This window comes from Pantherophis guttatus, chromosome 3 (assembly GCF_059756535.1).
Source record: "Pantherophis guttatus breed Tessera chromosome 3, ASM5975653v1, whole genome shotgun sequence".
Lineage (NCBI taxonomy): Eukaryota > Metazoa > Chordata > Lepidosauria > Squamata > Colubridae > Pantherophis > Pantherophis guttatus.
This window is the reverse complement of record NC_142065.1, coordinates 70,303,145-70,315,886: the sequence shown is the minus strand read 5'-3', so window position 1 is coordinate 70,315,886 and position 12,742 is coordinate 70,303,145. Positions and strand designations below refer to the sequence as shown.

The window sequence follows — 12,742 nt, the reverse complement described above, 5'->3', positions numbered from 1 at the left end:
GCACATAGGTTTTATGAACTTTCATATTTTGGGACCAAATCCATTTCACAAAACAGGAACTAAAGTAACTTCCACCATAGAACTTAAGTACAAACAAAGAGGGTAGGATGATGCCAGAAAAACATTTTACAGAAGGAAAGCTGGTAGTCCTCCCAGAAGCATACAGAGGCAACATTTCCTAAAACGTGAGTTAATGAATATAGTACTATACCAATAGCTTTAAAAAAAGAACAGCTAAAATCCAGACAAAATTGCCTACACAAATCCAGAGAAACATATCTCCCCATGGATATGTAAAGAAAGAATTCTTTCTCCCCCCTCCCAACCTTATAGTTCTGTTCCTTTTATTAAAATTATTTGGTTGCTAATTGTAAACTGCTCTGAGGTTTAGTAGATTAAGAGAGAAAAAGGAAAATATGAATGAATGAATGAATGAATGAATGAATGAATGAATGAATGAATTTCTACCATTCCATTTATTTATTCTATTCCATGTATTTTTTTCTCCCTTTTGGGCATTCTTTATAACAAATTAGTCTTGTTTTTTGGAGGCAATGCTGGAAATAAACAAATCATTAAAAGCTTTTCTTAACGCTAGCTTCTTGTTTTTCAAAACATGAAAATGTTTATCTTGTTAATTCAGAAGAGATATGAAGATGGTAGATACCATGGCAAGTAATCTGTGGATATTGGGAAACTTTTTTTTTTTAAAGGAGAAAATGAGAACATTTCAGACATTGCATAGAAGAGTAGGATCTTGGGAGCAAGACTTGTCCTTTAAGTTTCTCTGGCATGCTTTATTGCATTTATATCATGCCTTTGCTCTTGGAGCTTATACTCAAAAAAGTTGAGAAAACACTGTATATAAATGAATAAGCCCTAATAATTTCTCTTTAGATTTGTGGGTCTGTAGTTCCCACAAATATATTCACCAGCCAATATATTTTGGCTTGTGAATGTTGGGAATAAGGCATCTGAAAAAGCAGGCAGGTGGCTGTTTAGCCAACATATGGAAAGTTTAATGTCATTTTGAAGGAGAAAAGGGAGGAAGGAGGAGGAGGAATGATGAGTTGTAAAGGAGACAATATTCTTTTTTTTTCATTGATGTAGAATTCTAATTTTTACCAGGAGCTGTTTTCATTTTAGATTTATAATTAGCTACAAATGCCAGTGTTCCTTTGATTTTTGAAACTGGAGCCTTAGAAACTATGAAAAGGCAATAATATAGTGCAGTATTAAAAATAAGACTCCAGTGATAGATTAAAGGAAGGAGTTCCCAGGTCCAAAAAAAGCTGCAGACTCTTTGGATCCAGCTGGCTTTGCTGTTGAAGCTTTTCCCACACTGGGAACATTAAGCAGGGCTGAACTCTTTTCAAGTATTGGTGATACATACTGTATCTTCCTTAATAGAACATGATATGTGAGAATGTTTCTACATTTTAATTTGTAATTTCAATGGAGATAGCTTCAGATCTCATTGCCATTTGGATATAAAATAATCCTGGCTAAAACTAGGTTCAATTATGTTGTGTTTATCAAACAAGAACACCTCCTATAGAGCTAATCTCTACAGTAGATGACTTCTCTGTTTATATTTCAAAGGGAGAGTGAAAAGTAGATCTCTTGGTGCCCTCAGACCTTTCATTGGGAATCATGGCAGTCATCAATATCTAGATATTGGTCAGGCTATATAACCAATGCCTGTTGGGGAATATAATGATATCGGCATTTTCTTGTTTTTCTGCTTATATTCTTAGAGCCAGAAAAATCTGAATATAGTGAATCGGAATTTGATAATATATCAGTAAAGGAGGAGGAAAAGGAGGAGGAAGAAGCGGCTGAAGAAGAACAGACATCAATGAAATCATCCTTGCTGTTAGAGTTTGGTGAACGACAAGAAGAACTACCACCACCATTTATGGAAGCCTTGTGGTCCTATGGATGCAGTTTGACGAAAGGCAACAATGTGAGCTGTATGGCTTGGAACAAGTTCAACCCTGTAAGAGACCACTAAATTTCTGATGATGTATATATTATGTTTAAGGATATGCAACTGGGCTTCTTTCCACCTTTAAATCCTCAGTAAATGGTACAGAGGATCAGGGCAAAGGAGCTCCATTTGTGTACGATTTCTACACAGTTTTCAGGAATCTCCTTTCCTCTTATACCTACCTCAGCAGACATTCTTGACATTCTATGACATTTTCAAGAACATGAAAAGTCTATGGTGAGAAGAATACAGCACAGAGAAATTTTCTACTTATTCTCATTCGCCTAAATATGGAACCTAATTTTATTTTTCTAGTTGCATATATCTAAATCTGGAACATTAAGTATATTAGAAGAAGAGGCTTAGGAACCTTGATTTCCATGCCGGACAATGTTTGTTTATCCATTTTTTTTTAAATGTAAGGGAAACAATTTACCATAGAGAGGAAAGGATTCTGCACATTACCCATTCTACTAGTTCAGAATTGGAGAATTCCACATGACATGTTGTTTGAAAGTATTTTGATAATAGGTAGCAATTAATTGTTTCTCTAAACTAGTTTGGAACCAGCCTAGAAACCGGGGTGAAATCCAGCAGGTTCTGACAGGTTCTGGAGAACCGGTAGCGGAAATTTTGAGTAGTTCGGAGAACCGGCAAATACCACCTCTGGCTGGCCCCAAAGTGGGGTGGGAATGGAGATTTTGCATCCTTCCCCTTCCACGCCCACCAAGTCATGCCCACCAAGCCACACCACACCCATCAAGCCATGCCCACAGAACCAGGAGTAAAAAAATTTGGATTTCACCACTGCTAGAAACTCTTGTGCCAAAGAAAGGGAGTGAGTAAATATTCACCAAGAATCTTTCTCAACCTCAAAAACTTTAAATTGTATAGACCTGAACTCCCAGAACTCCATAGCCAGTTGATGTCCACATATCCCAAAGTTGTTGAAGTTGAAAAATTGACTTCATTGATTAACAAGGGCTTTGTAGTGTTTTGGGGAAAAAATGCTTCATGGCACACAAGTACACATAGACAGAATTTGTTTCCAACTCTTTAAATCAAAGACATCTTTTCCTGGAATTTTCTGGCCACAGCTAAAAAATCCCACAAAAAGAAAAAACTGCTTTAGTTGTTGTAGAGAACAACTAAAAGCACTGTTTGCCTTTGAATCTTGACTGCTTAAACCTATTTGACTCAGTTTATGAACAACTGGTATTCAGGCTGGATTTTTGGCTCTGAATGAGATTTAAAATATATTGCCTACTTTACATTGCTGTCTGACATCAACTGTCCAGATTCTTTATTTCTGTCTCTCTACCACCTTTCCATAAAGCTTTGCCTTGTTTGTCCCCTTGAATTGCAGAGTTTCTCCTTAGCCTTATTTATCAATATTTTTTCAACTACCTAATAACTAACATCCTTCTCTTTTTTTCAGACTTTCATTTCTTCTATGGTCTTCCTAGCTGTATGTTTCTCAGCCTTGCTGATTAGCCTACTTTCCCTTTTTTCCTTCATATTTCCTAAATTTAATCCCCCTCTGCATCATTTTTTACTTATCAAATTTCCCCTGGATTAAGGCTTTTCGGGGTGATGGCGGCGGCAATGAACCTTTTCTTGTTAAGAGTTGGCCGAATTACAAACCAGCTTTCTGCTTTCAGACCTTAATCATGACAGTAGTTAGAATACATCTACCATTCACTGGGAGAGGTTTCTCCACCATCATCAACACTAACTACAGCATATGTCACTAAAACAAAATACAGACTATAATAGCAATTTTCCACCCCAGCAATCAGTGTTGGTAAACATTATTTCTGTCCTACCCTAGGCAGCAAAGTTGTTATTGAGCTGTTTGGGTGGCTTTACTCGTAAGGGCTGGTAAAACAGGAAGCAGGAGTTCTTACACTAGAGAAGGCCAGTATATAACCCTATCTCAACCAACTAGACTATCAGGTGACCCCCAAATGGAAAGGGCCAGGGAGAGATGCCTAAAGTTTAAACCTTGAACAATGACTTTTCCTGCAAAGAACTATTATATTCATTCTTATCTGTAATAAAGATGCTAAGCCTGCAGAGTTGGGTCTGGAAATCTTCTGTTAAATCCAGACCACTTTTCAATAAGGAATGAAGGGTCTGAAGAATTATGATTGTATTAGTATTAATTTGACACTATCAAGGCTGTTTTGTGCCAATAAGACAACTTGTTCAACTTGATACCTTTTAGGTTGAGAATGCAATGCTCAATTTGGTGCTAAACTGACTGGAAATTTGGAAGTAGTAGTCTCTAGTAGCCTCTATATGTGGAGGACATCTCATTGTGGAAAAGCTCTATTATTTATTGGCTTGCTTTACTGAAATGCTCAAAATGAAAGTCATGGCAATTTTAATGTTATGTTGGCTTGTAGTAATCCACATTCTTGGCTCTTAGGATCTTTTAGCTGTTGGTTATGGGCAGTTTCGTTTTCAAGAGCAGAAGAAAGGCTTGGCATGCTGCTGGTCACTGAAAAACCCTATGGTAATGCACACACTTAAAATATTAAACATAATTTTAATTGAATTGATTGCATTTTTATTGCAATTGATAATGATGCAATATATTTTTCATGCTTGCTTAATATCAAATTTATTTACAATCTCAGACCAATGCATATCTGAAGCCATAACAAAACATTTGGTAAAATCCAGATGATTCATTGACAGCCTACCTTTCTTTTGAAAGATAGGCCATTTAATAAACTATCTAATTCAATTCATATTATCTCAGAAGTCCTACCTTACCTTTTAGCATTAGAAATCATTTTCTAATTTTATAAATTATTTAAAAGTATTGTGGTTTATTAACATTATTAAAATACATACTTTTTAGAACATAAACTTTTAAGGTGTAAAACAAATATTATTTAAATTAATTACTAGGGCTTATATTGTTTTTATTAACATGCGTACCATTGTGCATTGATGTTATGGCTTTGTAAATTGTATCTAATAGCTATATAATAATCAGCCTAAAAAATAAACAGTTGTCATTACAGCCTGCCTTAAAGGAATTCTTGGGTTCTGTGGCTATCAATAATTTCATACACACAAACACACATACACAAATTTCAAATAGGGATATACTTAATTAGAAATGTGAAAGTAATTTAAAAAATTATGAATTTTGTGATGTTCTTTTACTTAACTTTTTATTTTTACAATCTGTTCAGTGGCCAGAACGTATCTACAACTGTGTTCATGGGGTAACTGCATTGGATTTCTCTACAGCCAATCCAAACCTCCTAGCAGTAGGACTGTTTAATGGGACAATAGAAGTTTACAATGTCCAGTCCCGAAATCAAACTTCAGTTCTAGATAACAGGTATGACATCATAAGTCTTCTAAGCTCTTCCTCAGACTTCTTATTGTTATAATGAATTGTTTTGGGAAAAAATACAGGTTTATAAGCAGTGCTAAGGCCTCGTTTTGTAATATTTAATTTAATACTTAATTCCTTGTCTGTATGGTTGTCGCTCCTTTGAAAATTTGGAGGGATGACAGGTATTATTTTGTCCTTCCTGTTTCTCTGAATGGTAAGCAGTTTTAAGAATCCAGTGTTACTGTGCCAGTTTTCTTTGAAAGAAACAACTTTCCAGAGAGATATCCCTGTTTCACCTGATGCTGTTCACTAACAGAGATATCTCCTTCCACTTCCAAACAAATAGAGTTAAAGTGTATCTCAAAAAAGCAGGAGTCTTATTTTCTTTCAAATTTATTTTATTTGATTAAAATGTGCTGCTGGTGGGTAGGAAACATTGCTTCTCTTCAAGTGTTTTAAGGCTAAATCTTTAAGAACATTTCCAAACTGTTTAAGCCTTTCATCCTGCTATTTAAATAAGCGTTCTTCAATGTTAAGAATTTTTTGAAGTTACAGAAATTATTTGTCGGGATCTACTGTAAACCCCGAAAAATTTCACCATTTCACCATCAGAGGTGAAATTCTTTTAATTTATTTGTAGTAAGAGAGATAGTGCTGGTGTGTACAGAATTTCAACTTTATGCTTATGTGTCAGGTAACTGTCCCAAGTTGATAATGCATTTTCATAAGCTGCATGTATGCCTGCTTGTATAATATATAATATAAAAACAAGGGATATAATATACCCCGTTTTCCCAAAATAAGACATCCCCTGATAATGAGCCCAATCGGGCTTTGAGTGCATGGCAATAAAGCCAAGCACTTATTTCAGGGTTCAAAAAAATATAAGAGAGGGTCTTATTTTAGGGGAAACACGGTAATTGTTCTCCTGCAGTTTTTTTTCTTCTGTACCATTTTGCTTTAGAGGCTGTATAAACTCAGGGGTTGTATTTTTATGAAAATATGTTTCAGCGAATCCCACGATAAACATTTAGGGCCTGTGTGGCAGCTGAGATGGGTGGAGCAAGACAGGGGAACAAGTGGAGAAGACAAAGGAGAGATCCTCGTCTCCATTTCAGCAGATGGCAGAATAACTAAATGGTTTGTTCGGAAAGGACTGAGCTGCACAGGTAAATATATTCACCTTATACAATTATCTGAAATAATTCAAGGTTTGCATTTCAAGACTTGTGTTGATTTTTATTTGTGATTTATCATCTTAATGTTAATGGGTTTTATAAAAAATAGTTTTATAATGACAGATTTGTATGTCTATATGAACTTTTATGCAAAAATATCCTCAGGAATATCTACTATCATTAGCAAAAATGAAATAAAGTACTGCATTATTCTTTCATTTTCCTTCTTCAGCGTTTTGCTATAGGCAGGCTGGTGAAATAAAAACTGAAATTAAAAATAAATGTGTTTTTATTCACATAAAATATTTAATCAAGCTGAGCACACCTGCAGAATAGCTGACATTAATGTCATAGAATCTACATTATCACTTCTCTGCTTGATAACTGAGTGACAAGATCCGGTTTTCTAAAAAGAATTAATATGTTAATATTATTATTCTTGCTTCTTGCATGTTTTTTTTATTCACAAAACTGCTAAATGCATCTATTCAAAAATCTGCTTCCACTATATGTACTGATCAGTCTTCCCAACTTGTGCCTTCCAGAAATATTGGACTGAGACCATTCAGAAATTGGGAAGTCATAATCCAACCCACTCAAATGATATCAAGTTGGGGAAATTGTTGGATAATTTTGTTGGGTTGGGACAGGAGGGATGCGGTAATATTTTAGAACTGTATATAACCTAAAATACATAGAGAGCAGTTCCATTGCATGAGAGTTTTTCTCCCCCAATGATTGTATAAGCATGAGATTGTGTTCATGATTGAGATTTTGTAGTGGGGTGGCATCGTAGGTGGGGAGGTTAACCCTCTTTCATGTTCATCCGATGCACAATCATTTTTTGCATGTGGTTTTAAAAAAAGATAAGGACATTTCCCTTTATTCCGGACAAATAATCCTGCATCTTTTGTATGTGAGAAAGAGTCCGAACAGCCCTCATAATCAGGGCTGATATTTGCAATTGTTTAAATTACAGACCTAATGAAGCTAAAGCGAACTACAGCTGAAAAGAAAAAAACAGGAACAGAAAGGAAAAGTGAAGCACTTATATCTCGACAGGCTCCAGGACTATGCTTTGATTTTCATCCAAAGGTATTTAATTGATTATAACGTCTTAATTCATACTCCCTGGCCTGAAATATTTCATCAGTATTCATGTAAGTTATAACAACAATACTTACAATATTCATGTAAGTCATAGCCCCAAATAGCGAAGCACCTGATAGGGGTGGTTTGTTCCTATCAACTGTTTGGAACAAGCTGCATGGCACAGCTTTTTAGATCTCCAAACTAAGCAGAGAAATGGGTATCTTTTCAAAGATGGCAGAGCTTTCATTCTCTATCCAATGTGGTAAAACACCTTGTGCTCTTTATTACCTGATATCAGGTGGAAAGACCAGAAATCTTGGGTAGTCATGCTTTTGGGGAAATTGAGAGCAGTATCTCCTTTAATCACCACCATATCCTGCTCAATGTATTCCAGGAGAAGAAGAAGTAAAAGAAAGAAAACAGGAATTTAACTCATCCATATATCTAAACTAGATATATTTTTATGCAGGATTCAGCCCTCACCCCCCCCCCCTTCAATATGGTAACTTCCCAAGAAGTGAAAACTGGGAGACATACGAATCTCTTTATACATCTTGGAATATAATACATACAGTATGTGAAAAAATAGCATATCATGAAAGAAGAGGATCTCTTTCTGGGGAGAGAAATAAAGTATGGCATGACTGTAGTAAGTCTGAGGCTAAAATGGAATGTTTCATTAGTGGTTTTCAAATGTGGTTCCCAAAGCCAGAGGAGTTTAAGCTGATGGCATTCAAAGTGGAAAGCTGCTCATTGTCACTTGTGCAATTTTGCTATGCTGCCCTGATGTCCAGAAGAATGCTGGAAAATGATGGTAGGTCCCTTCCCATCCTCTCCTATCCTCTGACATCCACCCTTTTTGCCTTTGTAAATGTGGTTGGTTATTCTATATTGTTTTAATAAAACATCTGATTATGCCGTTGGTCAAATTCAATGGTTTAAACATTTGAAAATTCCCCTATATTAGAATTTAAGAATTTTAAATATTATCTGGAAAGGAGAAAAGCAACCTTCCTGGATTAAAGATTGTCATAAAGGCATCCAAGTTGAATAAAATAAAAGGGGCCACAGTAATTTGGTTTTGTTTCAGGACACTAATATCTACATGGCAGGAACTGAAGAAGGTTATATTCATAAATGTTCTTGTTCTTATAACGAGCAGTACCTGGAGACCTACAGAGGACACAAGGTAAGAAAAATTAAACAAACCTGATCAAATAAACCACACTGCTGTTTTGTTTTGTTTTTACTCCCTCTCTTTCTCTGTTAAAATATCTCAATTTAAGAGCTTCCCACCAGTTCACAAGCAAATCGAGACTTCCAGACTCATGCTATGGGCTAGTTTGGGAAATGGCTCTACTTTTTTTCTGACTCTGCACCGCTTTTCCTGAAACGAGAGCAAAGCTGTTGTTTTCTCTTTGCAGTGCTCCAGTTCTGAAGAGCTTAGGGATTGCTGCCCTCCTCCACTGGTGGGAAGGAACTATTGCCTCCCCTGCTTTGTGACTCAAGATAATCTTTCTTGGTACCTGTCTATGGGCTTGTTTAGAATAGATACTCTCCCTCATTCTAACTACTTCAGAAATATGCAGTCCTGCTTTTGTCTATTTGAGAATATACTTAGATTTGAAAGGGGGGAAGAGAAATGTGCTTAGATTGGGAAATGCTGCTGCTATTTTCATAACCCATGAAAGGTTTTTAATAGCAATAGCACTTAGACTTATATACCACTTCACAGTGCTTTTACAGCCCTCTCTAAGCAGTTTACAGAGTCAGCATATTGCCCCCAACAATCTGGGTCCTCATTTTACCGACCTTGGAAAGATGGAAGGCTGAGTCAACCTTGAGCCACTGGGGATCGAACTGCCAAACTGCTGGCAGCTGGCAGTCAGCAGAATTAATTTGCAATGATGTATTCTAACCACTGCGCAACTAAGGCTCTTTAAGGCAGGAGGAATGGTATCTTCGCAGTCAGCTTTGCATTCAAGAAAACTTCCCTCATTTTTTCTTTCCTTTTTCTTCGTAAATGACCAGACTTAACATATGCAACATATATTGCAAACATATAATGTGTTTTATTTCCTTTTTGTGTGATGGCTTTTTTATATGCGGCAACCAGCAGGATCTTAAGAATGACATTCTTTGAATTCTGTTGCTAACCTAGGAGAAGGACCAATTGGCTCCTGGTGTCTCTTGCCTAGTTCCTATGGGCATTTCTATCCACCCTCTGCCCACCACTTATTTTCTTCAGTAACTTGGCATGGCCACACAGATCTTCACTGGGAGTGGGAAATAAGGAAGTAAAGAATAGAACAACCACCTGGCCAGCCAGTAGAGGAGCATACATCTAAAGTTTAAATCAATACCTTGCTCCTCATTGTTATAATTTCCTTATTGCATTTATGTTAGCAGTAAGGAACATTAAAGGTGACTCGACCATATAGAATAGGGAGTGGCATAAGCAACTCTCATTGCTCCTAGAAAGTCAGGTGGATGATGATAAGGTACTGCTGCATTGGGTTCAAGGAAGATTATGTAAATCTTAGAACTACAAGGAGGGACAGAATGGGTGTTCCCATTAAGGAAAAATTGGTCAGTCCACAACTTCCAAGGGAGCATACAAAACTCACTCTTCAGGAACTGAACCAAAAGTTAATCTGCTTCCTTTGCCAATCCATCTGGAAGTTGCAGAGTATCATGAGGACTCGGAATGTAAAAGAATCCAATTATGTCTTTATTCAGCTTTTCCTTTGGATTGTAATCAATATAGTTAACCTGGTTAAAAGTGTGTCATTCAGCATATTAGTGTTCAGAATTCAATTATCTTCTAAAAGAAATTTGAGCTTATAGAGGAGCAGTATTCTTTTGCATAAATATTGCTGTATCATTGTTGATCTTTGTTGCCCTATTCATGACTATATCCAAATATGATTACTTCAAAAAATGTACTAACTTTGCATTTAAATCGCTACATTTCTCTTGCTTTTCCTTAAGGGCCCTGTGTATAAGATCACATGGAATCCTTTCAGCACAGAAGTGTTTCTAAGTTGTTCTGCAGACTGGACTATCATGCTGTGGCGCCAGGATTCAGTTCGCCCAGTTTTAATCTTTACTTCCACTACCAATGTTATTTATGATATCATGTGGTCTCCAAATTCTGCCTATGTGTTTGCAGCAGTGAATGAAACCAGGGTAGAAATCTGGGATCTAAGTGTGAGCACGTAAGTAACAGCATTTCCTAAAAATGATTTTCAACCAACACTAAACAAAATAAAGATCATAGACTACATTTCTATTGTTCTGTGGCTACAACTGGACTATACCAACTGCGTTGCCAGCATATTAATAAATTTATCCACTACATTATTCATATTTCTGACCTTGAACTTTTTCTACATCCCCCCCTTCCCTTGTATGTCTCTCTTAAGTAATAAGCTTAGTAGTAAGCTGCTTTGCAAGACAATTGTCTGAAAAGTAGATAAAATGTAACATAATTAAAATAATACATAGAAAATATTTTTAGGAAACAATAAATAAATAATATTAAACAATAATTGGGTAAATATGGATATCCATACAAAGTGGAATATGCCAAACAACTCTCCAGTTCCAACTGCACATCTTCTGTTATTTATAGGTTGGATCCCCTAATTGTGAATCCTGCTACTGGCAATTTGAAATTCACAACTGTACTTTTTGCTAAAAGTGCAGATTGCCTTCTGATTGGGGACAGTGATGGACTAGTCACTGTTTATGCACTAAAAAATATGACCGTCTCAGACAAAAAAAAGGTAAGTTTCACTGCATGAAAAGTCAGCATTGTTCTGTACCTGATGCAAGCAACTAAACCTCCTGTTTCTTGATAGTAATTTATTATTTTGAATCTGCTGAGTTTGTGGTTGTAATATTGGCCTATAACTGCATCATCATTCAGATGATGGCTGGCTGAGGAATTCTGGGAGTTGAAGTCCACAAGTCTTAAAGTTGCCAATGTTGGAGACGCCTGGTTCAGACAGTATTTACTATGGATGCTAAGGCAATGTAATGAAACTGCAGAACAGGTGTTTTCTTAAGGCATTGTTTCTGCCTATAAATTGAAGACAAGTTCAATTAGGATCACCTAATGCTGAGTGCTGTTAAAGCTTGAGCTCAGTTATATTGTCTCAGAAGAAAAACAATCAGTCAATCAATTACCAGAAAGTGACGTACAAGATAATTTCAGCTGTTTTAGTCTGGGATTGACAGTTGTGATACACTGTAAATAGAAGATCCAAGTTCATCATTTTCATCTTGTTTACAAAATGGGGAATATTGGGAAAAAAAGGTTTAAGAACTAGGTATAAAATTATAGGCTAAACATATTAGTGAATGTTGGTATAATTGGAATACCTGTATAAATTTGAAAGTATATGATTTATGATGAATTTCAACTAAATTGTTTTGTGCTAAAACAGTAATGTTTAGGTTTAATTATACTATTACACACAAATTTTCTTTAAGATTTTTCAGAACAGCATAGTGCATAGACTTTTCTTAATGTATTCAAAAATGCCTTTCAATATTTTTGTTTTATACCTATGTATATATTTATTTCTTTTTCAGATGGATATGTTGCATGATATGATCGGCTCTAATCTAGCCAGTCCAGAGTAGTTTTTTTTAACTGAAATATTTAATAAAAGCGAAGATGATGTAAAACATGGCATTTAATAACTCACCATAAAAATGTAATTATTAAATATGTATGTGGTTCTGTATGTATACGTCTGTAATTGTTTTCCATATATAACACACCTACAAAGATAATCTGTGATGAATGTTTTAAAAAGCCCCTAAATGTTTTTACGGAAAGTACTAATAATTCCATAATTGGGACCAGGAATTCTGTTACTAAGTGACATGGTCATAAAACATATATCCACACCAACTTATGATGACAGTTCTAATAGTTCTGGTTACGGTAGCTAGGTGGGATGTCATATCACCACCATGTGCTACCTCCTGCCAGCTTCTTCATTGACTTTGCTTGAAAGAAGGTGGCAGTGAAGGCCACAAATGGCAATCATGTGACTGCAGGACACTGCAATCATTGTAATAACAAGTCTCCCAAATCCCCCAAATCCAGAT

The 12,742-nt window shown here is 36.0% G+C and overlaps 1 protein-coding gene across 5 annotated transcripts in view; it reads left to right on the top strand.

The window, feature by feature from the left end:
- DNAI4 (dynein axonemal intermediate chain 4) overlaps positions 1–12,372 on the top strand; it is a 40,737-nt gene extending 28,365 nt beyond the window's left edge. For 4 of the 5 annotated variants that reach the window (XM_034433255.3, XM_034433257.3, XM_034433256.3 and 1 more), the window contains exons 9-17: positions 1,758–1,999; positions 4,422–4,508; positions 5,200–5,351; positions 6,360–6,517; positions 7,506–7,621; positions 8,709–8,807; positions 10,610–10,836; positions 11,253–11,406; positions 12,218–12,372. In XM_034433255.3, coding sequence (XP_034289146.2) covers positions 1,758–1,999; positions 4,422–4,508; positions 5,200–5,351; positions 6,360–6,517; positions 7,506–7,621; positions 8,709–8,807; positions 10,610–10,836; positions 11,253–11,406; positions 12,218–12,268 — 1,286 coding nt within the window. In that variant the 3' untranslated portion in view covers positions 12,269–12,372. Of the gene's footprint in view, positions 1–1,757; positions 2,000–4,421; positions 4,509–5,199; positions 5,352–6,359; positions 6,518–7,505; positions 7,622–8,708; positions 8,808–10,609; positions 10,837–11,252; positions 11,542–12,217 lie in introns of those variants that run through there. The other variant, XM_087891092.1, reaches the window with a different exon arrangement.
- Positions 12,373–12,742: the final 370 nt, after the last annotated feature.